Source organism: Thamnophis elegans, chromosome 5 (assembly GCF_009769535.1).
Source record: "Thamnophis elegans isolate rThaEle1 chromosome 5, rThaEle1.pri, whole genome shotgun sequence".
NCBI classification, from domain to species: domain Eukaryota; kingdom Metazoa; phylum Chordata; class Lepidosauria; order Squamata; family Colubridae; genus Thamnophis; species Thamnophis elegans.
Window position 1 is genome coordinate 45,081,277 of NC_045545.1, and position 27,772 is coordinate 45,109,048.

General features: G+C 38.6%; 1 protein-coding gene across 2 annotated transcripts in view; it reads right to left on the bottom strand.

The window, feature by feature from the left end:
* Positions 1-27,772, bottom strand: part of AHCYL1 (adenosylhomocysteinase like 1) — a 51,921-nt gene that overhangs the window by 15,565 nt on the left and 8,584 nt on the right. For both annotated transcript variants that reach the window (XM_032218049.1, XM_032218050.1), the window contains exons 2-5: positions 3,091-3,202; positions 2,408-2,551; positions 948-1,048; positions 340-442 (exon numbers count right to left, since the gene is read on the bottom strand). In XM_032218049.1, coding sequence (XP_032073940.1) covers positions 340-442; positions 948-1,048; positions 2,408-2,551; positions 3,091-3,202 — 460 coding nt within the window. The remainder of the gene's footprint in view (positions 1-339; positions 443-947; positions 1,049-2,407; positions 2,552-3,090; positions 3,203-27,772) is intronic.

The window sequence follows — 27,772 nt, forward strand, 5'->3', positions numbered from 1 at the left end:
ATTAAAGGTTTTTTTCTCTATTCAGCTTCCACATCCACATAGGTAACATACCTATGCTCAGTCTGTTACAATGATAAGTTTGGAATTAATTAAACTCTCCTTCAAAATAATGTTTTTTTTTCATCTGAATGAAATCCACTTATTTTTCCTGAAAATATGAAGCTTATTAGTGAGAAACTTCAGAAAACAGTTTTAGCACATGAAAAAGTTAAATATCTTATTTATAACTTGGTACACTATGTATCTTAAGTGCTGAGGTCATAATGAGTAAATATTGCAAAAATGAATACATAATTTTAACTCTAGCATGAATTATTTGTACAGTTAGTCGATACTCACCAGCCTCAGCCAAGGCAGCAGCCACCTCATTTTGAGTAGAATAAATATTACAAGCAGACCATCGGCACTGAGCTCCTAATGCACAAAGAGTCTCAATCAAGACCTAAGAGATAAAGCAAACAGCATCAAATTAAAAAGCTTCAGTAATTACTAAACTGGATTGGGGGATGACGACAAAAAAATCAGAATGAAAAAGTTCACAAACAATTAGATTCCAGAAGTTTAATTTCATTTATATACCACCTGATTCTAGAGGTTTAATTAGGCTAGATTTGTTAATTGATGCCACAACTCCTTACTCCTTTAGAACATAAGAAAAGGATGATCTAAGATCCAAACCATTTATTTCCAGTCCTTTGAGCTATTCAAGACTGCAGTTCCAATTCAAATAATTGTAGTAATTAGTTAAAATCCACAGTAAATCATCAGCTACTTGAGATCCAGGAGGTTCCATAAGGCCAATTGTCTTTGCAGAGTACAAATATTTATCAAGATGATTTAGTAATTATATTACCCCATTGTAGAAATGAGTTCCCTTGTTCCTCTGGAGGTGACAAAAGAGTAAAGATAAAAGACTAAGATACAAATGAAAAAACAGGTGTACTCACTGCGGTCTGTGCTGTGATATGTGTACATCCCACTATTTTAGCTCCAGCCAAAGGTTTTTCTCCTTGAGCTCGTTTTCTTAGTGAAATCAGTGCAGACATATCTATAAAAAAACCGAAAAGTATCTTTAACAAACCCCCATGCCAATTACTGAGCAAACAATAATCTTCAGTTCATAGAAAGAATTAGATGTATGTAAAAAGCTCCTAGAAAACAATTGCTCTGGAAAGAGAAATAAACAATTTGCTCCATCGAGAAAGATCTTGCCTCCTGTAACTTGCAGACTATGTTTATGGCATATCTTCAAGGGAGATGTGTAGCACCTTGTTGAATAGTGTGGGTTTCTCTGCAGTGCTGGTCAAATGAAGGATATTATTTACTACCTCCTCCACTGTCCTATTAATGAGATTAGGCTCATGTTATTGATGGTAGGTGAATTCAAGGAGTCAGACATCAAACTTTTGAATTATTTTCTTGTAGATATGTTTCCCACTGTTAGTAGTAAGGTTTCCAATTTGTTTGTTGTCATTTAACCTCAGAACATTAAGAATTTTTAAGCCTTTAATCTTAGCCCTGGCTTTACCTTGTTTTGGCCTCCTAGTATTTAATACTCTTATTATATAATTGTATTATTTTATTTTACTGTATTTTATGCTATGTTTCTTCATTATGTTCTGTGGTTCCAACAATAAACCACATTTACTTACTATCAACTACCCTGTTTCCCCGGATAATAAGCCCAATCGAGCTTTTGAGCACATGTGCTAATATAAACCCTCCCCCCAAAATAAACCCTCCCCAAAAATATTGCAACACAGCAGCAACCATGAACTCAAAAATAATAAGACCTCCCCAAAAATAAGGCAAAGTGCTTATTTCGTGGGTTTCAGGAAAACATGCTACTTTGAATCCAAAATGTAGCACATAATAAGGCTGTGCAGCAATTTGAAGGGGGAAAAGTGATTTGGGGAATTAATGAAAGCACATGTGTTTAGTAGCTTTTCCTTAAATCAAACATCTGTCTTCTTGGAATTACATGGCAGCAGCTGTATGAACTCAGAAAAAAGCACTTTCTTTAAAAGGTTGTAAACAAGATACTCCAAATTATCTTTCATCTGTGAATCTAGACTCTGAACAGCCCTAGTATATATCTGAAGAATGCCAGCAACCTGAACTGAACAATGCCAAAGTGTGCTTAATTGCTCAAAATGGAACTATGTGAATAAGGTCCTATTAATGTGTTAAACAAATAACTAAAAACAAAATCACACTGATCACTTCTTGCCATTCATAAGGATTGTACAATACTACTTAATTAATAGGATCCAAAACTTTTGCCCTTGTTTATAAATTTACATCATTTGTGGACATTTCCAAGAGCTTACTGCCAGCAAGATATTTGCTGACTAATGGAACAAAATTTATGACACCCAGGGAGAAGCTTTAGCAATTTGAGCTTTACCTTGCTCAGCAATCTCTATCTCTCGGCGCCCAAACTCAGCTTGCTTGATGTTCTTAACACAGAAATTACTATTGCCTTTGGAATTAGTTTGCTGCTTTTCTCTTGGAGAAACTTCATCATCAGAGCTATCAGTGTAGGATGCCGCTATAAAACAACATCAAAGTGTCCAATGAGAAGAGACTATAGATAAAAGAAACTAAGTCAATGATTATCAGGAAGTAACCAAGTCAAGACTCTTTTCCGCAATATGGGTAGCAACTATCTACTGAGTCCCATTATTACTGATATTGTAATGAACCACTTATCCCTCTACTTACATGAATAAGTATAGGGATAACAAGGTCAGGGATAGGAATTTTATTTTTTTAAAACAATCAGCCTCTGAGAGTTGCAGGGGATCCGGCAAGGATATGCTGATATGTATTTGATTTAAAAAAATATTTTTTATTTGAATAACTCACAAAAATCACATTAATAAATTCAGCAGCATGACTTTCTCTCTCTTTCCGTTTGTGTGTGTGTATGTGTGTGTGTGTGTGTGTGTGTGTGTCTTGTGTCTGTGTGTATTCAAAAATTACAAGGAAGAAGTTGAGGGACCAAATAAGCTTCTTGAGCTAACTACTTCTGGATCAGCAGAAGATAAATCAAAAGGAAAATAAATCTTATTAAAGGGAGACACTTACCAGAACTGTAGCTGTCTGTGGAAGACTGTGAAATGGAACGAGACAACGATCTGCGACCAGTCTTTGTGGGAAATTTACTGAACTCCTGCATATCATCTGCAAACTGGATTTGCTATAAACAAAAAATAAAAAGTTACTATTGTTTTTTTTAAAGGTCAACAAGCTTAATTCTCCAACTTTTAAAACATAAGCAACGTAAGATCCCATTCTACAGTATTCAATACAAGTCATATTCCAAAGAAGAAACCTTCCTGTATAGATATAATATGGCCTTTTATGTTACCAGTAAATATAAATAGAGGACATATCAGGATTCATAATATTCAATTAATGTACATGAAAATTCATTGCAGAATGAAATAGATGACACCAGCTTTCTGTTCAATAAAGTTATGGTACTTTGTAGCAAGACATTTCTATTAGCAGACAATGTATCATGTATGCCTAATAATAAAAACAAGAATGATTGCAACATTTAGGCAGCTACTCAAATTTGCACCTATAAATACAATTTGTTTCATGCAAAAATATACCATATTCTTAAGCTTATTCAACTATGAACTTGGAACAATTCATGTAATACAATAATATAAAATATTAAAATATTTTAATATTAATACATTAGATTATAATATAAAAGTAATAATCATTAAAATATTTACACATTTTGGATGGAATATCTGATAAATATTTTTCATGTAGCTATTACTATTACTATTACTAGAGCAGGGGTATCAAACTCGATTTCATTGAGGGCCGCATCAGGGTCTGATGGCCAGCTCAACGTCACTCACGTCAGAGGCGCCTGTGGTGTCCTAAGCACTCTGCCAATCTCCTGTTTTCAGCTGCCATGGCCTCCTGCAACCCTATGCCAATGAAAGTGGAGCTCGGGAGGGCTGCACGCAGCTCTCCTGAGCTCCATTTTTGCTGGCAGAGGCACCGTGGACCAGTCCCTCACTGTTTCCAGGGTGGCCCTGCGGGCCAAATCCAACCCTTGGACCTTGAATTTGACACCCCTGTATTAGCGTATTTAGAATAGAATAGAATAACACAGTTGGAAGGGACCTTGAAGGTCTTCTAGTACAACCCCCTGCTTAGGCAGGAAATCCTACACCACTTCAGACAAATGGTTATCCAACATCTTTTAAAAAATCCAGTGTTGGAGCATTCACAATTTAGCCAGAAGACATTTAAGTAAGAAGGTATGAAATCACCTACTTTCATTCTAGAGTCTAAGGACACTGAAAAATAAATTCCAATCTTCATAATACAACAACTCATTTAATATTGTATGTTCTCATTAAAACTTCAGGGTGAAACACTGATATCATAACAATAGCATGTGATTAACTCATAATCAAAAACATGATAAGTATCTCAAGACAAATATCTACTCCATAAAATGTTTGCTTTCACAGATCATACTTAACAATATTATGGTTTTGTTTGTATTTGCTTAATATGCTATGTGAACTCAGCAAATAGTATATGAATTGTTTTAGAGAGATTGAAAACAAGCTTGCACTCAATCCAGACAAGACCGAGTGGCTATTGATGCTGCCTCCCAAGGTAGTCCAGACATTCCATCTCTTAGCCTGGGGGGGTGAAATTATACACCCCTCAGAGAGGGCCCGCAATTTGGGTGTCCTTCTGGACCCACAGCTGACGTTAGAGCACAATCTGTCGGCTGTGACCAAGGGGGCTTTCACCCAGGTTCGCCTGGTGCACCAGTTGCAGCCCTATCTGGACCGGGAGGCACTTCGAATATTCACTCATGCCCTTGTCACCTCAAGACTGGATTACTGTAACATGCTCTACATGGGGCTGCCCCTGAAGAGTGTTCGAAGACTACAGTTGGTCCAGAATGCAGCCGCGTGAGCGATATGGGGTGTATCTAGATACACCCATATTACACCTATCCTCTGCGAGCTGCACTGGCTTCCTATTGGTCTCCGTATGCGCTTCAAGGTGCTAGTCGTTACTTTTAAAGCCCTTCATGGTTTAGGACCTGGCTACCTGAGAGACCGCCTCCTGCCACTTACCTCCCAACGACCAACAAGATTGCACAGGACAATGCCGGCTGGCGACTCCCCGGGGGAGGGCCTTCTCTGTTGCTGCCCCGGCCCTGTGGAACGATCTACCTGCAGAGATCCGGACCCTTACCACTCTCCCGGCCTTTCGTAAACCGGCAAGACCTGGCTGTTCCAGCAGGCCTGGGGCTGTTGATTGATATCCAGCCCCGCTTAGATGGAATGGGTGACATGAATTTTAATACTGTATTTTTATTTTTTATCTCTATTTTTTAAAATTAAATGTTTCTTGTCTGTTGTGAGCAGCCCAGAGTCCCCATGGGAGGGGGCGGCATACAAATTCTAATAAACTTGAAACTTGAAAACAACTTTGATATTAGTTTACTGACTGCAATTGTGCAGTAAATGTCAATGTGTGCAATTTCATGAATTCATTATTAATCAACCTAACCCTTAAGGGTGCCAAGTAGGATGACTTAAAAAAGGAAAAACAAAACCGAAGTGGTTAAACAAACCATGATTACTTTGCTTATTTGGAAGTAACTCTGGATTGTTAAAAAAAACACAGTGAATATATAACATGGCTGAAAAGTAGATTCTCCTTCAAGGTGAACTTGACACTTTTAACCAGGAGAAAATGAGAAAATTAATTATTATAAGGGAAACAAAAAAAAGATGCGCATTTTTCTGATTCTCAACTATTCTAAGTTGTTGCAAAATCTACAAAACTTGAAGCAACACTGGCTCTCTCATTCAATTACACACACACACACACACACACACACCATTCTGAATGGATAACTGTTGATACTCTATACTATATTTATAAGATATTAATAGCTAATCTCTGAAAAGGAAATCACAGAAATAGAAAACCATCTCATTATTTTAAAAAAAATCTTATCTTTGAAGTATACAAATCAGGCATTATAGCAACTACTTTCACTGTAATTTGATTATTTCAATAAACCACACACATGTTTTTTGTGTGACTTTGAGAACAGTTTATTAGTGGGGATACCAAGAGCTAGAGCTGAAATTTGAGGATCTTAAAGGGGAAGAAATGCAAACATATTTCAAAATGGCATAGAAATGTAGTTTTCTCTAGGCTGCCATAATAATTTTACTGCATTTGATCACAAAGTGAAACAAGTAAGTGACTTACATAATGAGAGAAATTGAGGTGGGGGATTTTAACGGTCAGTTTAAATAATATTTTAACTTGCATTCCCCCCAAATGAACTATCTTTCCTGTGGAAATAAAATGCATGCTTTTTGGAATAGCTGAGGATTAATGAGATAGAGTGAGAAATACTAACATGAATTGGAGAACATTAAAGATGTTAACAATATTAGGCTTAGGTCACATTTGGAACATTCTTACTTGTTTCAAGATATGGAATCCAGTTTAAGGACCAAAAGAATAAATTGTTCTAATCCTATAATAACGAAAGTCATTGAATTCTGAATATATTTAAGTCCAATTATTTGTATTTTAAACAAATAATCAAGCAAAATTTAAAACTTATAGGTTAAGATGGGGGACTAGAATGAGGATACCATCCTCAGGTGTGGAAACTTAATGGGTGATTTTGGAACAGTCACTTGCAGCCTAACCTACTCCACAGGATTATTGCGGTGGTACAAATTGAAGGAGATAGTACTATACTGTATATTACACCTTGAGTTCTTGAATGGTAGAACATAAATATAATAAATAAAATGGCGGCAATATTCATATTAGTGGGGAAAAAATATAATTGCTATTGATGTTTTGCATTGCCAAGAAGGACCATTGACTTACCTGAAGGGTCGTTTTCAGGGCGCTGCGAAGGAGAGTCCAAGTAAGGGTTAAATACAGCCAAACTGCCCAGAGCTGAATTGAAACTTTAAGCCATGCCTCTGGTGCTGATTATCCCCAGATTTTGGGGATGAAGACATGGAACCGTTGCGCGCTGAGAAGTCCAACATTGGATCAACTGGAAACACAACCGGAACAAGTCCAACTGGAACATCCAAAGAAACAAACGTGATAACAGTGGAGCCAGACCTCAGGGTGGGGTGGACTCTCCTTCGCAGCGCCCTGAAAATGACCCTTCAGGTAAGTCAATGGTCCTTTTCCAGGGCGCTGCTCAGGAGAGTCCAAGCAAGGGACATACCCAAGCTAAATGTCACTAGGGCGGGAAGCAGAAGCAGTCAGGGTCTCTCTGCTGGAATGAATACCCTGCAGCACACGGCTCCCAAAGGCCCCGTCTATTGAAGCAAACTTGTCTAACTTGTAATTCTGCACAAACGGAGATAAGGAAGTCCATGTGGCCGCTCTGCAAATCTCCTCAATAGGAGCCTGCATTGCCCAGGCTGCGGTGGTGGCAGCACTCCTGATTGAATGCGCCATGATGCGACTGGGTACCGGTCGAGACTGAAGAACATGAGCGAGAGCGATGTAGCCCCTAAGCCATCCGCCAATCGTAGACGAGGAAACCTTCCTGCCCTGAGATGACAGCTGAAAGAAAACAAATAACAACTCCGAACGGCGAAACTGACCGTATGCTTGATGTAACCGCGTACATCCAGCTTGTGCCAGCACTCCTCCTGAGGATGCCTTGGGTGCGGACAAAAGTCAGGAAGGATGACCTCCTGGGCCCGGTGGAACCAGGAATTAATTTTAGGCACAAAGAAGGATCCAGCCGAAGGACCACCCTGTCCTGGTGAAACAAGCACAAGTCCTCACAGACAGACAAGGCAGCCAGCTCAGAGATACGTCTAGCTGAGGTGATGGCAATGAGAAACACGGTCTTAAAGGTGAGATGTTCAAGCTGGCCGAACGGAGAGGCTCGAACGGTGGTTCGACCAGAGCCCATAAAACCACATTAAGGTCCCAAGTCAGATATCTGTGAACCATCGAGGGGCTCAAGTTAGTCGCCCCGAGAAAGCTGCGAATGGTGGGGTGACAGCAGAGAGAAGGCTGCCCCTCAGGGGCCAGGATGGTGGAGAGCGTGGCGACCTGACGATGAAGGGTGTTAGGCGCCAATCCCTTATCAAGTCTGTCTTGCAGAAAGTCCAGAATGACAGGAATTGAAGCTGAAGAAGCTGAAGCACTTCTGGAAGAACACCAGGTAACAAAGGACCTCCAGGTGGTGTCGTAAATCCGAGTCGTGGAAGGATGACGTGATGCCTGAATGGTGCGGATCACCTTGGTGGAAAGGTTGTCCTTGCTTAAGAGATCCTGCTCAAGTGCCAAACAGCTAGTTGCAGCCACTGGGGCTCTGGATGAAGAAGGGCCCCCTGGCAAAGAGAAATCTCATGTGGAGGAATCCGCTACGGGTCTCAGATAGACAGACTCACCAGATCGGCAAACCAGGTCCTCCTGGGCCAAAAGGGGGCCACCAGAAGGATTTCCGCTGCCTCCGCCAGGATCTTCCTGATGATTTTGGGAAGAAGAGGCAACGGGGGAAAGGCGTAGAGCAGACCTTTTGGCCAAGGGCAGTGAAGAGCGTTTACCCCCTTGGTCCTTGGGTTGTGGAACCTGGAGAAGAACCTGGGAAGATGAGAGTTGGCCGCTGTCGCGAACAGATCCACCTGGGGGCAACCAAACCTCTGAACTATGTGCTGGAACAGCTGCGGGGGCAGGCACCACTCCGAGTGATTGACAGTCACCCTGTTCAGCCAGTCTGCCTGGGTGTTCACCATGCCGGAGATGTGCTCCGCCTGAATGGACAGCAGATGGAGCTCCGCCCAGTGACTTAGGTCATCGGCTTCCGACATCGGGGACCTGGACCGCGTGCCCCCCTGGCAGTTGATGTGCGCCTTTGTCACGACTTTGTCAGTCAGTATCCTCACATGATGACCCTGAACGCCCATCTGAAACCGAAGCAGGGCCAACTGGACCGCCCTCAGCTCCAACCAGTTGATGCTGAGCGCCGAGGACCACCTGCCCTGAGCAATCTGGTTGCGGAAGTGAGCCCCCCAACCGTACAGACTGGCATCCGTCATGATGGTGAGCCGGGTCAGCTCCTTGAACGGAGACCCCTTCTTCAGGGCTGGAAACAACCACCAACTGAGGGAGCAACGCACCTTTGCGGAGACGGAAACGAGCCGCGATGAGCTGCTCTCGTTGGCCCTTGATAGGCAGCAGGAGCCACTGGAGGGGATGAGAGTGAAGACGTGCCCACGGAATGATGGACAGGCACGATATCATCTTGCCCAGGAGTTGTGACAGCAGAACTACCTTGGCACGAGGAGACCGCTGAACCTGCATGGCCATCTCCATCCTCTCTGGTGACAGGAAGACCTGGCAGGCGACGGTGTCGATGACCGCCCCCAGATGCTGAAGCCTGGTCATTGGGTGAAGATGGCTCTTTTCCAAGTTGATGGAGAACCTGCATAGTGTACTGCAGATCCTCGACCGCCTGCTGGGGGGTTGACGACTGGATGAGCACATCATCTAAATAGCAGTGCAGTCTTACTGGTCGCGATCTGAGGAACGCCGCCACAGATCTGCGAGGGCAGATACCAACTTCCACTTGGAGCGCATATCAATGTTCCAATGCCTCAGCCACAAGAGACGCCTTGTGGTAACATTTGAAGCCAGGGCCTGAGAAGCGAACTTAGAGGCATTGAAGTGGCATTGGTAGTATACTTGGTGGCCGCCATGGATTTGTTAATCTCCTGCCTCAACTTGGTATCCTTAACTGGAACCCTCGCCATCAGCTTCCTCAACCAAAGGAGAGCTGCCCTGGAAAGAAAGGAAGCCGAGGCAGACATTTTAATTGCCCACGCGGCCGCCAGGTGCGTCTTATGACAAGCATTCTCTGATTTCTTATCCTCAGCTTTAAGCCCCTCCAACAGATCAGGCGGAAGCACAGATGTTGAGGTGAGGGCCGCAACCGGAGGATTGATAGGTGGTAGCTTAAGTAAATCCTCCAGGCTGGCATCCACAGTATACAGCCTCTTATCATTACTAGAGGGGGTAGCCATTGTAGCAGGCTGAGCCCATTGTTTCTGAACCAAATTAAGAAACATCTTGGGAATAGGAATGATCTCCTGAACCGAGACCGGCTCCTCAAACAAATCCCCAGACAAATCATCCAGTTCAGCAGGAGCTTGAACAGGTGGAGTGGACCCCATACGGGTGGCCAGCTTGGCCTTGTCCAAAATGGTTTGAAATTTGCAATGTTAAATAGTCCCGAAGAAGACGGTTTTTGAATTGCTGCACCTTCCTCCCCAGAGAATTCAGCCTCCTGAACAGGCAGAATGTCATCCCCCTTCTTGCAGTCCGAAGCCTCAGAACCTGAAGAGGAGTGGGGGGAATGCAAGTGACGTGGAGGAGAAGCCACCTTGGGAACCAGCTGGGGCTCTAGGTGCTTAGTTTTGCGGGTGCGTTTGCCCTTGTGCAACATGCCTGCTTCGATGCCCAGGGAAATGGCCCTGTTGATAACTTCCTGCATTTCCACTGAAAGGTCAGGCCCAAGATCCTCCATGGGCCTCGCCCTGGGTTTAGGCCTTGAAGGCGGAAGCTGAGGGGCCAAGGGGCCCGTGGCAGGGCCTTCTTCAATATCCGAAGGGTAAGCAAAAAGATCAGTTTGATCCACCATAGAGGCCCCTGGAGATACTGCTATAGACATAGAAGCTGTGGGGGGAAACTCCTGGCCTTCATTCTCACTGTCTGAAACAGGCCTTGGCTGGGCTGGAGGAACCTCCATGGCGGGCTCCTCAGGAGACACCAATTGGGAGGACTGTGTTTGGTGCTGGGCCTTGGAAAATTGCTTTTCAAGGGCCTTTTGGCGACGCAATGCATCCTTATCTGGCCCCTGCTTCGGGGCTGGCCTGGAGTATGGTTTGGAGCCCTGATGGCCTCCCTGGCAGCCACGCCAGCCTGCCTGGAGGAACCCTCTGCCTGGGTGGAATCCTCGGGAGCCGGCTCAGCCATTATTAAACTGTGGCCAAATATAATCAGGGGCTACCTCCACTCACCACCTTGCAAAGCCCTGCAAACCAACAGACACTCTGGAGAGACGTGGGGTGTGTGTGTCGCAGCAGCAATATCCAGCAGGTGGAATAAAGCATGAGCATTAACAGCTCCCAGTGCTGCAGGAATGAGGCTTGTGACCAGCGGCCCCAATCCTTGCTGCTCAGGTGAAAGGAATACACCTAATTGCCAGCCAGGCCGGACAAAAAGTGGCTCCTCGCGGCACCTGCTGTGAATCAGGCTGCAGGCAGCTGTCATGAGGTTCAAATCAGAAACTGAAACTGCAAATACCTCCCAAAATGGCGACCGGGAGCTCTAATTACTTTAAAAGTAGCCACCAAACCATCTGGAGCTCTGAGGCACCGCACCTGCACGCCGGCCACCAAAGGCATGGACGCCAACCGCAGGAGCCTCAGTGTGGCTTTCCCCCTCCCCAGCGAGGGTCTTAACTGCACCAGCAGCTGCCTGCATTCCCCGCAGAGCCTGGGAGTTAAACAGGACACCGGAGAACCAAAGAGTGAGTTAGAAACGAACTAAAGAAATCTAATTACACTCACTCAGCCTGATCACCCCTAAACTGAAAATACTCACAGTAAATGCTCAAGAGAGTCCAAGCTAATAAACTAAATAAAGAGAAACTTAAAGTGCGTCTTAGCTGGGCTAGCTGAATTGAAAATCTGGGGATAATCAGCACCAGAGGCGTGGCTTAAAGTTTCAATTCAGCTCTGGGCAGTTTGGCTGTATTTAACCCTTGCTTGGACTCTCCTGAGCAGCGCCCTGGAAAATTACCACAGCAGTTTCATAGAAATTCTTGCTGTCTCACCACAATGAAACACCAGCTCTGACATTTTTCAACTCCAACAACAGGGCTTGTGACTCTGTCAAGCAGACTTGTTGGGGTTCCATTATGAAAAGTACAGACTAGTCCAACAAGTTCCATTCATTTCTCATGGGTATAAAAACTAGTTTCTGGGCAAAAACTTTAATTATTAAAATCTTTATCCATAACTGTTTTCCTTAGGGCTATATTCCAAAACCAATTAGAAAGTTTTTTTTTAACATAGTTACTTTAAAAATATGAAACTAGTTTCTTATCTTCAAATGTATCTAATTCAATTGAACATTTTATCTGAAGATACTGGATAACTCAAGATGCTGTTTAGTAAACGTTTCTCTGCAATCATCTCTTTTGGAGATGCAATTCAAGAGTTGGAATATTAAATCATATGAATGAACCTGTCCCTTTATTACTCTGAGTTGAAACCCACTGGAAACACCAGGACTGTCATTTTAGTATACATTTTAGTATAATAGCAATATTTGGAATCTGCAAGAACAAATTAAAGATTTCTTTGGCATGAAAGATAGACCAAACATATTGTGAAACTTGGAAAGATATATGTACAGTGTCAATAAAACACTATTTCAACTATTGATAAAAGGCAATTTGGTAAAATTTTTGGACCAAATTTAGGCATTTATTAAATTGAATAAACGCTGGAAATGCATGTATACTTGTTCAAAGAAAGAAGAAAAATACATTATTTAGTACATCCCAGTCAAATCATGCTGATTTGGACAGATTTAGAATTTGCTGCAGGAGACTTCCAAGTCTTATCAAAGTAAATCTAGGTCATCCAGTAAATTTTGAGAATGATATAAAAACAAAGATAATTTGGCTCAAAAATGAACATGTAAAAAAAAATCAGAAGAGAATGTACTTTTGTAATGAATAGCACTAGTTTCCAACTACAGATTAAGTTTACCAGAGTTCTGTTTTGTAATTCCAAGCAGCATTCTTTTGGGAGAATGTAGAAGAACTTATCAGATGTCTCTCCCATGTTTTCATCAATTTGAAACTGTGTCTCTGGCAACAGAAGCATGCACTGCTTCCAACCATGGGTTAAAACTGTTTTCCAATTAAATTCAAGTTATCTCTACAGTTTCTCCTTAGTTGCTTGGGTCAGGAGACAGAACTCGAGGGATATGCAAAAATACTCAGAATGGACTTGAGTATTTGAACTTGACCAAGCCTATCCCAGGGTCATATATTAAGAACAGTGTATTTTGGGGTCAGAATGTCCCATATCAAACATTTTACATAACCCTACAGAGTTTCTTTGTTTTCAAAGGCAGGGGCCAGATAGTTATTTCAAAGAGCAAGGTATAATGTTCAAGAACAGGCAGCCAGGAAACTGCCTGTTCTTGTTAGGAAGTTAGACCTGGCTCTTGATAGCCTCCTGTCCCCTGCCTATGTAAAAGCTTAGTAAGAACTTAGGAGCTTGCTCCAAAATAAGAAGCAGAAGATGTGTTAATCAGGCAATACGTCTATGGAGATTCTCAGTCGTCCAGGTCATGGTTGTCCCAAAGGTGCATGGCCACATGACTGCAAGGAATAAATCCTTCCATTCTCCACCATTCAGTCAGAACTGAAGAATTTTTTTGGATGAGAAGCAAAATGTCTTCTAGCAAAACAAAGTCCAGTTTCTTTAAAAAAAAAAGAAAGGATCTTTGGGACAACCAGGCAATAATCAAGAAAGAAACTACAGTCATTAGCTGAGTGCAGCAAGTCTTGTTGACCTCACCAAAGGCTTAGCCATAAAACCTGCATCATCATCATCATAAATCAGTTTCTCCCCAGCTTTAACATACTGTATTTGAGAAAGTTGATGAAAGAATCAAGGAGTTTTGAATATATAGCAATTAAGACGTTGGGACAATGGTATTAAAGAAGTATTAGTGACTTTAATTGCTCTGATCACAAAAGACAAGGATATCCAGCATCAAAATTATTATTTGCAAATATTTTACACAGAGGCTTCTCACCTGCTAAACCTTTACTGAACCTTTACTGAGTTTACCACCATAATCTGACATTGCCTTAACTGTAACACATTTGAACTCTGCAGTCTTAAAACATCTGCTTCGCCTAAAGCAATTAGTAAAGATAAATTGGCTACTAACATCTTCAGTCTTGTTTCAGTTTTAAAACTGAACAAAGTGAAGCTGAAATATAATGATTATACAATATCACATTTATTTCTTTGGTATTAAATGGTGCAGAGGTTAAAACCATTAGACTTTAACTGTACTAGGAAGGTTCCATCTCAGCCATGGAAGTTATTGGATGACTGGGCTAATCATTTATTTCAGACTAATTTAACTCACAGGGCGTGTTGCTGCAGTGATGAAAATGGACTTCTGTCACTTGAGTTTCTGAAAAAAAGGTGGAGATATAACTCTAACAAATAAATAAATATAGTCTATAATTCTTCCTTTAGGGTAGAAATACAGTATCTTCGGAACAACAGGAGATTGCTATTTCGTCTTGTAAGAAGTTCTTATTTAACTACAGCAAAGATTCTCTTACTCAAATTGGCCCGTATTTACCTTTTTATTTATTAATATTTGCCTAGAATAAAAAAAAGAAACAAAACAAGTTGCACTTAGGTCTGCTTATTAAGTTGTACAAGTGAATGGGAATCTAGGAAAAGTCTTCCTCTAATGAAATCAATCACCAAATCCCACCTCCATTGCCTAGTCATAGAAGTTCCGGTTGCAGAGTATTTCCTAGACATACATTTGTGGTTTAGACATTTAGTAGTTTGTTTCAACCAGAAAAACTAACAAACTATTCCTTTTCACTATAAGTAGATATTTTAGATTTTCAAGTCAAGAGTATTTTTTAAAATGTCATCTTATTATTGGAACTCATACTAGTTTTAAATCTGGAAGTTGCTTTCTTAACTGGGTGGAACATCATTTTAGCAGTAAAGAAAATATTTTTAATTCCAAAGCTTCAATACAAAGCAAAGAAAGTAATTTTGTCCTTGCCTAGAGCTTTAATTCTAAAGATTCAAAAATCAGTATCTCTCTTACTCTGTAGGACACTCTAACTTTATAAATTATTTTAAGAGATATATGATTATATTAAAACATACTGCCAACTATTAATTGCTATTTACTAAAATGATTACTACAATGATTATTTTTGGAAGCTAAAAGCTACATTGTCAATTGCTAAAAGTTCCATGTGCTCTCAACTTTCAAATAAAATGCCTGTTTTGTTGCATAATTCCAATATCTTAGCTATAAAAATAGTTTCTTAAAACCAATTGATGATATAGCTAGATAGCTAGACTAACTAGATTTAGATTTCCAGAGCATATTGCCACTTTTGTTGTCCTGGAAATGCTTGGCAAATATATGAAAAATATTTTAAAAGCTGATTACAAGTCTTAACAACGAGTAGGTTGATGTTTCAGAAACTAAGAGGGAAAAGGAAAAAAAAAAAACCTCCAACGATTTGCTCACTGAATTCCTAGCCCCTATTCTTATTACTTTGTGCTTCAGATACTCAAAACCTCAATTACCTACAATAGAGTGTTTCCCCAGAGATTGAAAATATAATCATGAAGTAACAATATGTCCCACAAACATACTCAGCTGAAATATACAATCTAAAAAAAAATTGAGGAAAATGAAAACTTACTGCCACTGGTGTGATACTCACGAATTGTTCTTCTGACTAGCTGGAAACTTAGCTGTTGAAGGTTCCACAAGACTATTTTGGGGGCAACTTAGCATAACTAATTTATTAACTACTTTATAGACTTCTTAAGGAATGAAATGTTTACTGCAGGGCAAAAGAACTTTAAATTTGCAATAGTAATTTTAATAGAAAACTAGACCGCATACATAATGCTTATTACAACAAAGACTTTTAATTGCTTTGTTGGTGGGAAGAGGAATGAGGCTAAATCCAAGGTAATTTAATAAGCATCTGGCAATCTATGTAATGCCAATTACTGAAACTATAATACCATCCTACAGATAGGTATGTACACATTTTTTTTCTTCCGTTCAATTATGTCTGATTCTTGGAGTCTGCATGGGGAAACAATTTTCTTGACAAGGTTTTTCAGAAGTGATTTGCCATGGCCTCCTTCCTAGGACTATGAGAAACTTACTGGCCCAATATTACCCAGCTGGCTTTGTGCCAGTGGAACTAGAACTCATGATCTCTCAGTTTCTAGCCTAATACTTTACCGACTAAACCAAGCGGCTCTCATATGGAAACTACATAATTCCAAAAACTAATCTACAGCCCTCCTGGAATATAGGAAATTAGTATCGCAATGACAATAAGTCATGCTTCCTCTCACATGTGCTAGTTTTCTAGTAATCTAGATTTCACTTTACCTAGAATCAACTTTAGATTTTTTGGATCTCATTCAAGCACTTACATAGCTTGTCATGACTCAGCAGGAAAGAAGAAAAGTTGAGTGTCATCAAATATTGATGACACTAACCTGAAAATTGCCAAATGCCTAAAAATTTCATTGCAACATTATCAAGACCAGAACTCAAGATCTGCTACAACATTCATACAATGGGGCCAAATACAAGCAGTACTCTACTTACAGCTCTTTTGTTTAGTGACCATTTGAAGTTACAACAGCAATAAAAAAAGTGACTTATGACCGTTTTTCACACCTAAGGCCACTGCAGAATCCCCTTTGGTCAGATGATCAAAATTCAGAGTTTGGCAACTGGTATATATTTACAACAGTCGCAGTATCTGGGGTCACGTGATCACTTTTTGCAACCTTTTGACAAGCAAAGTCAATGGGAAACCAGACTCACTTAACAACCATGTTACCAACTGCAGATTAACAATGGTGGCAAGAAAGGCAAAATTCATTTAACAACTGTCTTACTTAGCAATGGAGATTTGGAGTTCAATCATGCTTGTAAATCAAGGACTACCTGTAGAAATTTCCTACTGCCACATTTTGGAAGCAGGTAGAAAAAGGAACGATTGCATTTCCTGGAGACAATCCTTGCTAGTGACTGAATGCAAGAAAGAAAACATCTACAGGCTCGGATGTTTTGTTTTGGAAAAAATACACTTTTAAGAAAAATGTGTAGGTTGCAGATCAGTCCTGCTGCTCAGTTCAGAACTGGTTCTCTACATATCTGAGATTACTTAGCTAATTTAAGCACACGAATTTCACTTAGAACAAATAGAACACATCTTAACTCAGCATGTAGTTTCTTTGTGACTTATTTGTTTGGCACATATGGTACTTACAAAATAAATTACACTAACTGACCCCATTGCTTAGAATCAGAAATAAGATAAACAAAGAACTTTAAATAAAATAATAAAACAACAAATCCTTTTGTTCCTCAACCGTCTTATGAAATGCAAGTGTATAAACATCTAATTGTAATAAAATGATAGGAAGAAATTCTAACCTGGAAAAATAAATCAAGTTGTGGAATAGAAGTATAACAGAACAACAGAGTTGGAAGGGACTAATGAGGTCTTCCAGTCAACCCTCTGCTCAAGCAGGAGACCCTATACCTTTTGAGACATATGTTTGTCCAATCTCTTCTTAAAAATCTCCAATGATGGAGCAACAACAACATCTAAATTTCTGATTAATTGTTCTGTCAGAAAATTTCTCATTATAGGTTGGTTCTCTCCTTGAATTAGTTTCCATCCATTGCTTCTTGTTCTCCCTTCAATAGCTTTGGAAATAGATTGACCCCGTTCAAGTAAGATTACATAAGAATGTATGTAACATGTAAGACTGTGTGTGTGTGTGGTGTGTGTGTGTGTGTGTGTGTGTGTGTGTGTGTGTGTGTATGTTTGGGGAGTACAGTACTGTCCTGGTCAGATGACTGGGAAATACTGGGGCACTATTATTTAACATACCTAGAGCATTTGGGTTCAAAAAGGCTGTCTGGAAATGCAGAAAAAAACAGAAGTAATTGATTAACCACGTGATAGGCTAGCACTGAAGATGGTAATAATTTTATATAATGAGATTGGAATATGTGTAGTCAGTCAGTCAGTCAGTCAGTCAGACATTCTTCTCATTGGAGGGGGGATAAATATATATTTACAAGGTGGCCAAGACTTAGCCAAATTATTTCTTCTTTCTCAAGAAGCATATACAACAAGCAATGATAGTACAATGATGCTGAAGGAATAATATTATCATCTATTGCCACACTGCTAAGAAATTAATATTTTAGATTTTTCTAATATGACCTGTTTTTCTCTCTCCTTATATCATATTTGTTCTGATACAATTCTTCCATTTTTTTACATTTCAAGGAGAACAAGCATTACATATTTATTTTAGCAATAGCAATAGCAGTAGACTTATATACCGCTTCATAGGCCTTTCAGGCCTCTCTAAGCGGTTTACAGAGAGTCAGCATATTGCCTCCAACAATCTGGGTCCTTTTTAAAAATTAGATTTAGTGCATAAAATAAATAAATCTTTGATTAAGTGATTTTATAAATACTATTATATTTCATTGATCTGGCAGTTACCCCCACCCCAACACGCACAAACATACATCTCCCTCCATTTTATTATTTTACTCAACTGATGTCGATAGTTCAAACTTCAGGACTCAGACTAAAACTACTACAATTTTAAAACAAAGGGAGAACATTTCAAAATCCAGAAAGTATAGTATGAAATTTTAGTGTTACAAATTTAAAGCTGCATAATAGTAGCAATTAAACTGCTTAACTAGTCATTATTTCATTATGTTACCACTTCTGCCAAATTTGTAAATTGATTTTTTTTTAAAAAAATTGATAATTAATAATAATCAATAATAATAATTAATAATAATAATTAAAATAATAAGCAAATTATCATACTTCGCAAAATGCAGTGACCTTTACATCAGTTCTGCTTCTGTAAACCATATAATGCACGACTGTTTCCCAATCATGTAGAAACTAGATGGTACAGTATTCAATATTATAAAAATGGGAATGACAGGCAGATTAGCTTGAATTTTTCTCTGCTAAAATCTGAGATTATGTTTGGAAACCAGCCATTTTAAGCTGTGTGTTAAAATTTTCACAGGCAGTGGGTTTAGTCTCTCTCTTTTCTCTTTGCTCCTAGTAATGGCAATAGTATACAATTTGTATAATAAACTAAAGTGGAAGGAAAAGGACTATAATAATCAGATTTGTCCATTCGAATTATAATTGTAGAAATACTGGTGGCCAAAGGTAGACTACTCCTGTAATGGACATACATGCATACATAAACTCATTAACTATATCCATATTCAAAGACTCCATACAAAGGCAAAGGTTTACAATACAAATGATTCTTAAGCAGCAAGAGAGATGATCCTAGAAACACAATCTAGGATTGTACCTTATGAGATTTTCCAGCGTGGCAAAGGTATTAGACAAAATAATTTCAGAAATGGGCAATGCTTGAACAGCAGATAGGAAGAAGAGGAGTTTCTGTGACAATACAATCTCAGGTAAACCTTAATTTGTCAATCTTGACATATGCTGTACTGGAAAAGACAATCACTGTGAGACTATGTAGCAATAGTAGTTAGACTTATATACCGCTTCCTAGGGCTTTCAGCCCTCTCTAAGTGGTTTACAGAGTCAGCATATTGCCCCCAACAACAATCCGGGTCCTCATTTTACCCACCTCAGAAGGATGGAAGGCTGAGTCAACCCTGAGCTGGTGAGATTTGAACAGCTGAACTGCAGAACTGCAGTCAGCTGAAGTAGCCTGCAGTGCTGCATTTAACCACTGCGCCACCTCAGCTCTGTTTGCATTGTAAGAGTTAAAAGGGAAACTAGGCAACCTTATTTTTCACTATACCAAATCTTTGGCCTCCCATCAAAATGTACATACTAATGCTAATTTTATTGATGCACAGAAACTGCCCAGGGGTCTTACATAACAACAGGTAGCTGTTTAAAGCAATTGTTTTAAAATGGAAAATATCCATAACAAGTATTTGTGAAAAAGCAGTGCTGGAAAGCCAGATGCAGATGACTAGATTAAATTTACTAAAAAAACTGATGAATAATAATAGCTCATAGACAGAAACACCAGCAATGTAAAAGTTAATTTGGGAAGAATCACACTGAAAGAGCTTCTTCTATATTGAAGCATAGGATGGTTTTATAACATTAGTAGAATAAGAGCTGAAAGGTACCTCCTTCTCATGAGCAGTTTGTCCTTCTTGTCGAAGAAGTACATAATGGAAGTAAGAAAGGAAAGCAATCTAGAGAAATGAACCTTGCTTTTTAAAATTCTTTTAAATACAGACAATGTGGTGGCATGTGTTCTTAAAGGAATGTACAAACCATATTGTTCCTGCAACAAAACCTGACCAAAGTCCTTTCCCTCAAATATCGATCTTCTTCATCAAATCAATGATACTTATATGAGGGATTAAACAAACAAACACCAATAAAAAAGTATTTTATTTTGATGAATTGTTCCATGTCCTTAAATCTACAAAACTGGGTAAGTTCTAAATTTGAAGTTATGGATCTTTCAATCTATTGCTAGCAAGAATCTCCTCCCTCCCCCCCACAACGATTTAACGATAGCCTGCAAGTTGAAAGGGAAAGTGCAGTCAAGCTTGGCGAAGGAAAACTTTGCATTAATGGAAAAAGAAAACTTTTCATTAATAATATTCAAGCATCACATATCTGAAGCAGGAACATGGATATCTGTACTTCTGGTGAACTCTTCTTGTAGTGCTTCCACCCACTTCTCTGTAGGGTGGCAACACTAAAAATTTATAGACATTTCTTAAGAGCAACAGCCACAAAAGTAGTCATCATGTAATATCTAAGCTGATTTTAACCTTCCTATTTAAGTCAAAGAAATACAATAATCTTGGTTTTACTATATAAATGTAGTTAGCACAGATAGCACTCCCAGAAACAGTAAATTTTATTTGCATAGCACATGCTATAACAAACCAAGAATCAGGGTACTAACATATGTGATTGTGTTTGCAAGCATCAGCACCAATTTCTCCCTAGGAACAGCTGCAAACCAGGCTGTAGCCCCAAGGAAAATATAGTTAACAGACAAAGAAAAATGATTTTGTAACAATCTGACCAATACATAGTGCAAGTAGATGCTAGCATTATTCCCAGAGCCTTGCAGAAACAGGACAGCAAATGAAATATTGAGGGAGTCTTACATTTACATTTGTTCCTCATGGATAAAGGCATAAATTATATAGAATATTTTGAAATCTGCCTTCAAGAATTACTGATGAAATCAGCTAATTTGCAACTGAATTAAAACCTTTCTCACTGGAAAGTTCTGAATTGGTAGATAGGTTATAAGCTAGTTCTACTATATATACTGTATGTGTATACACAGATACAATTTCCATATTTATCTTATTTGTCTGATGCTGGATTTCAATGAAATACTGAGTCATTGCCATAATTTATAATTTCAAAATTAAGGTTTATCTGAAGACAGAACCTGCTATCATCACAAAAACTGATCTCTTACAGTAAAACCTCTGTTTTAGGATAATCCCTGAGAGATGTTTTCTCTCATTAGCTGAACTAATTAGCCTAAAAGAAAGGCTCTACTTATTCTTTCCCCTTCCCATAGCACAGGAAAAAGAATGAAAACCCTATTTCTGACTTCTCAGATCCAGATGGGCCATCTTGAAGTGAGAACTTGTTGGCTTCCTTTTCTTTTATTAAATTTCTCTAATGTAGGTCTAATGGTCTCTTGTCCTCGAGAACTGAGGGAGAAGGGCTCCTGTCATTCAGGAACTTTCTACTCAATAACACTATTTTTTCTTCCTTCCTTCCTTTGTTCAGAAAAAGCTAAATCAGCTTCTATAGCAACTGGCAGAAAAAATGTAGCAACCCCCCCCCCCCCTAAATTATTAACATTTCAATCTGGATTCAAGCCTTATGTTATTGAGTAAGATTTGGGTGCCTAATGGATGACCTAGACAAGGAGCGACGAAGTGAGAATACAATTCCTTTTGATCTTCTTGACTTCCCATGGTTACCTTCTTGAGCACTCTTGAGTGGAGGGTGTTCAGGATACAACATTACAATTCTACTGCTTCTATCTGTGGAAGATGGCATTGGGGACATCTTGGGCCTAATCAGAATGAGTCCCAAAGGGTTCCTTTTTGTCATTAATAATGGGACTGGTGAGGCCTTGGCATGAAATTCCAGAACTGGCAGAACATGCTGTTATTTTGCCAAATGTAACTCCACTGGGCTTACAAAGAGAAAAGGGCATTTTCCAAGATTTTAAAAACTGGATAGCCTCATAGGAGAGAATGCAGTCTTTCAGCATATTTAAGCTTAAGCAGAATTATGAAATGAGTTGTTTTTGATAAAACAATGGCAATATTTGCAAAGCTAATGTTTGTTCTGACCTGACTGCTCTAGAGATTCCTAAACCAAGTTGGAGGAAGTTGAGAGTGTTATACAGTGTCAGAATACTAATGGAACACAAATATGCCTAAATATGCTACAGTTGTCTTCATTGAATACATTTAAGACTACTGAGAAGTAGAAAAATCTGATTTGGACAAATGCTCAGAAAGGAAATTATGTTATAGCAGGTAAACTAGGCTTTGAAGAAAAAGGAGCAGAGAGAAAATGGGGGTCTTGCAAGAACTTTAACCATAGGTAGGTGGTAAATGGATTTTCATTTTATTTAGAATTCTTTTGTGGCTTAGCAAATCGTTATAGACCAGACCGTGGTTCAGTTTAGTAAGAAAATATAAAATATGGATTAATTCAATAAGCAAGTTACATCTGTTGTTTGACTAAGAATGGACGGCTTCAAATACTCCCAGATTTAACTCCATAAACTACTAAACAACTACTGACAGGCAGCTCACAACACATCAATAGTGTGATGGAGAAATCATTATCAGCAAAATAAAAATGATGATTAATTTTCAAAAAGATCTTTCAAAGAAATTTGGACTATTTTGGGCCTTCAAGTCATTTCTGACTCCTGCTAATACCTGAACAAGTCCATGCAGGGTTTTTTTTTGGCAAAATATGCAGAAATGGTTTAAAACTTTTTCCTAAGGCTGTGAAAGACTTACTGGGCCAAAGAACCCAGCTGGTTTTGTGTCCAAGATAGGAATAAAACTAGTCTCCTGGTTTCTAGCTTCGTGCCTTTAAACCACTATACCAAACTGAATGACCTGCTATTATTAGTTATCTGGAAATTCTATAGGCATTCAGAGGCACTTTGTTTTTACTGATCAGTAGAAATAGTTGTAGGTGTCCAATAATCTTCACTTCACTGCCTGTAGATATTATTTTCTCTTTTTGTCAGAAGACCAAGTAAATGAAAATACAGTCAGCTGTGTGTTTGCAATGCTTGTACAGGACACCTAGAAATAGAATGTACAGGAAGTGTCAATAAAATAAAGAAATTATTAATGTCAATTAAACAATTAATCACTTCCAGTGCCAGCCTTCTCACTTTAGTGCTCATTGGGAGAGGTAACAGAGAGTGGATAAACGTAAGAACACAAATGATCCACATGCATTATTTTGTACACGCTTTTCCAATTTCAAAATGATTTTCCATCACACACACACACACACACACTTATAAACCTGAGCCTGAAAGAAAAAGTAAGTTATTCTTATACAGTTGAAAGGGTGTTTTTAATTACTTAATGGTTAGAATGCGGTGCTTCTGTTGACTGACTGCAGTTCAGCAGTTTGAGTCTCGCCAGTTCAAGGTTGACTCAGCCTTCCGAGATTGGTAAATGAAGACCCAGACTTTTGGAGGTAATAAGCTAACTCTGTAAACTGCTTAGTGAGGGCTATAAAGCACTGTGAAGTGGTATGTAAGTCTAAATGCTCTTGCTATTGCTTACTGATTTTTATTACCAAATATAAACTGCAGCAAGAGGCACAAAGTGGAAGTAGTCTCATGAAGCAAAGAACACTAATGGTTATTGTGTATTCAGTCACTGAATCCATGCACAGACAATATGGTCTTACTAGTGCTCACAACCGTCCATGGTAATACTATCCTTATGGAACTGAACAAGAAATGTATGCAATTGTGAGATCTGTTGTCTGGTTATGGTGGGGAAAGTAATTGAAGGTAAATATTTCAATGTAAACATTACAATATAGCTGAAAGTTGCAAAAAAATGAGTAGAAATCCCCCACAATTTCCCATTAACCATTCTTCAACAAGATGCCTGACTTCCAAACTTACAAACCTTCCTTTTCAAATGTTAATGGAAACTTTGGGAAACTTACATGTACTGTTGGAGCAGTCTGCATCTGCCTCGCCCACAAGATTTCTGCATACATCATCACACTTCCAGTCCAGATCCTAGGCCAGCTATTTTTTTCTACTACAAGCTTAAGTGAATAGAGTCTGCACAGCAGTAAGCCTGTTACCAAGGACACACTATGATCAGACCACATATTATAGTTCAACTAGCTCAGAATGACAGGAAGGCATACTATAAGGTCCAGGACTTCAATTAGTCCAAAGGAAATCCGCCTTTTATAAGAGTGTTTTAAATCATAATAAAAATATTGAGATCAATAATATGGGCCTATTTGGTAATGATGGTGGTATATGGAGATTGTGATTTAACACGTAAGAGGACCGAAAGGGAAGCATGAATGAAATGAAATAAATAATTATAGGTATGCTGTGTGTTAACAAAACTAAGGAGAGCAGCGAAAAATATAATGGATCTGAACGTCAATCTTTTTAAAAGGATGCTCGATGGAATACTGACGTGAAAGGATGAGCCTAGATATGTCTACATTAACATGTAGATGAGGAAGCAAATATGCTATCCAAATAAGTGCTTGTCATCGTATTCATTCTTTCAAGCTAAAACATTTTTCTTGCCAGGTCAACACCTGGTGACTTTACATTGGGTTTTCTTGGCAGCAATATTAGGTGCTTTACTTGGCATGCAAAAGAAATCAATGCTTCTCATGAGAAACATATTCCATGTCTTCCAAACGTGCTTTACAGTATGATCATTGGAAAACATGTGGCTGCTTTAAGATGTTAGGTTCAAACACTAATATTTATATTCTCATAACGCCAAAGCATTTTCTGAAGATCCAATCAAAATGAAGCAAAGGATAAGAGGACAGGATGCTACGCCTAAGAAGTGATCACCATTCCTTGAAATAGTAATGTGGATAATTCAGCAAAAAGGCTTTTGATGGCAAATAAAGCCATTTCTTATGGTATAAAAAGGTTCCTTAGGTTCCCCATGTATAATTCATACCAGGACTGCAGCAAATGTTAAAGTCCAAGTAACTGCCCAGGAAGGATTGCTTAGCTGGCAAAAGATCCTACCTACTATGCATGCCATTTGGGCCTTTGGTAACCCTCTGTCAGCACTTCCCAGACCATTTAGAAGACCATGAAACTATCTAGAATACATGGAATTCTACAAGCACTCAGTTGACAACTTATATTGTAACTGAACTGGAAATACATTTATATCCATCTTCTAGATCTTGTATATTCTCAGAGTGACTTAACAATTAATGTCAATAAAAAGGAATCTTTTTAAAAAATTATATGAAACCCCAATATAGAGGCCAATACATACAAAATTGTAAAGACTCTCACAAACTGAGTAGTTTGCCATTAATTTTCTGATTTTTCTCCCTTTCACGTATTGGGCATTTTCTGAGATCAGCCAAAGTTGGCTAATCATTGCCCTTAGCTGGACATGGATTCTTTTATAGGAACTAAAAAAAAAAGCATTATGTATTAAAGCAGCTTTTAATACTAATGCCAAGAGCTTTTGACAATATAGGAGGAAGAGGGAAGTAATACAAATATTCAAATAGATTAAAACAAAATATAGGAGATCACAGGAAGAAACTATCTTTTTCTTATATGAAATAAAAGAGCCAAACATGTCTGATTCAGTAGTTTCTATGATTAGCTTTTGCAAAAGGGCACCATAAAAAAGAACCATATTGAGAAATTGTTAACCTCTCTCATTATTAAATTTATTAAAGAAGGTAAAATCTGATTTGTTTTGCAGAAAAAGAAGCCCTGAGGCACCCATTGCAATCCAAGAAAACTGTTTTAGGGGACAATTGTTTCAATTATAATGCAACCTTTTTTGGATCTTACAAGAATACATTCCTGCATCAAGGTTAATTAACTAGGAGGGGGGAAAATCACAGAAGCATTTTACAAAGGACCTGAGATAAATTCAGTAACCAATTAAATATTGCCCTTATATATGGCTACAATCTGCTTCCCTGGTGCCCCCATTTGTTTGAGTTCACCCTGAATGATCTTTCCTCATCAGTTTGCACTTTATTGTACTGAGTCAAACCTGCACCATGGCATTAACATTCTCCTTGGCAGCAAAAATGCACCAAAGCTTCAGAAGAATTTTCTGATGCCATCACACATTACTAAACAAAGCTGAAGAAAAGCAGTTGATTGCTTTTATGGTAATGATTATGGAGAGAGGTCAGGAAAGGGAGCTACATTTGATAGGCCAGAGAGCAAAGAATAATAACAAGATTCAGAGTTTCCATTGCCCATAAAGAAGTTGAGGCATATTTTGTTGCCTCTTGGTATTTTTCTCAAGTATCTTTGTGAATTAAAATGGCTGACTAGATTTGATCAATAAAAAGTTACTCTTTCCAATACAGTCTGAACAAAGTACAAATCTGCAACTTAAGGTTTAGAACTCAAGAAGCATGTTACGTAGTACGAAACAGATTATTATGCTATTATTTTCTTTCTATTTTATTCAACGCACATGGCTTTTCTTTTCCTCCGAAGGAACTTTTTTTAACACCACTGCACAAGATCTTCTATCTAATGCTTTTCATATATTTTCTTTTGAAAATTTCTGAGTTTGTCACAAACTACATTTAAAAAATAAAATGTATTGGCCACCCATCTTACCCCAGGGTAAGTCAGGGAAGTTGTGGTATTTAATGGCTTTTAAATAATTTTAAATGAAATTTAATACTGGCCTGTCACAAAAGGCTAGGCATTATTTTTAATCAGAAATTGTTCCTGGCTATGAATAGTTGTAGAAAAACATATGAAAGTTTCTACACATGCCACAGCAGCAAGGCTTTATATACTAATGATGGAAAAACTGACATTGCTTATTGTGGAAGAATGGATGGTGAAAGTAATGGAGCTGGCTGAAGTGGCAAAATTGACAGCTTTTATCAGAGAAAAGACACTGATTAATTTTAATGCTGACTGGAAACTTGTTTTGGACTTTTCATGAACAAAAAAAATGAAATTATGATATTTGGATTTAATGCTTGGGTAGCAAAAATGGTAAACTTAAAGTAAATTTATAATATCTGATGTAAAATAAAGTTGGAAGTCATTTCTTTCTTTCTTTCTATTTTTTTTCTTTCTGCACTTTTGGCTTTGTTTCTTTTTTCACTCTGTACTATTTGCTTTTTCATACTTCAATTATTAGTTTACTAGTTTGTATTCCCTTATTTGAATTTTTAATATTCATAAAAGGAAAATGTTCCTAGGTTAAATTATATTTGTAATATATTCCCAGTAGAAAGAGCCTAGTTCCTTAAACATAAAAATCAGTCAGCTTGTGATTCTGTGGCAAAGTATTCTGCCGTGTTCCTACTGCTTCTATCTCTTTTGTGTCTGACCAAGATAAAGGAAAATGGAGAACTTAGTCAGCAAATTATATTTCTCCTCATCAACCATCTTGCAACTAACGGCCATGATTCTCCATATACTTACTCTTAAAAGAGCAGATATGTTTTGAATTAAATATGCCATGCAGGTAAAACTTGAAAAATTAGAATATCGCGCAAAAGTTCATTTATTTCAGTAATGCAACT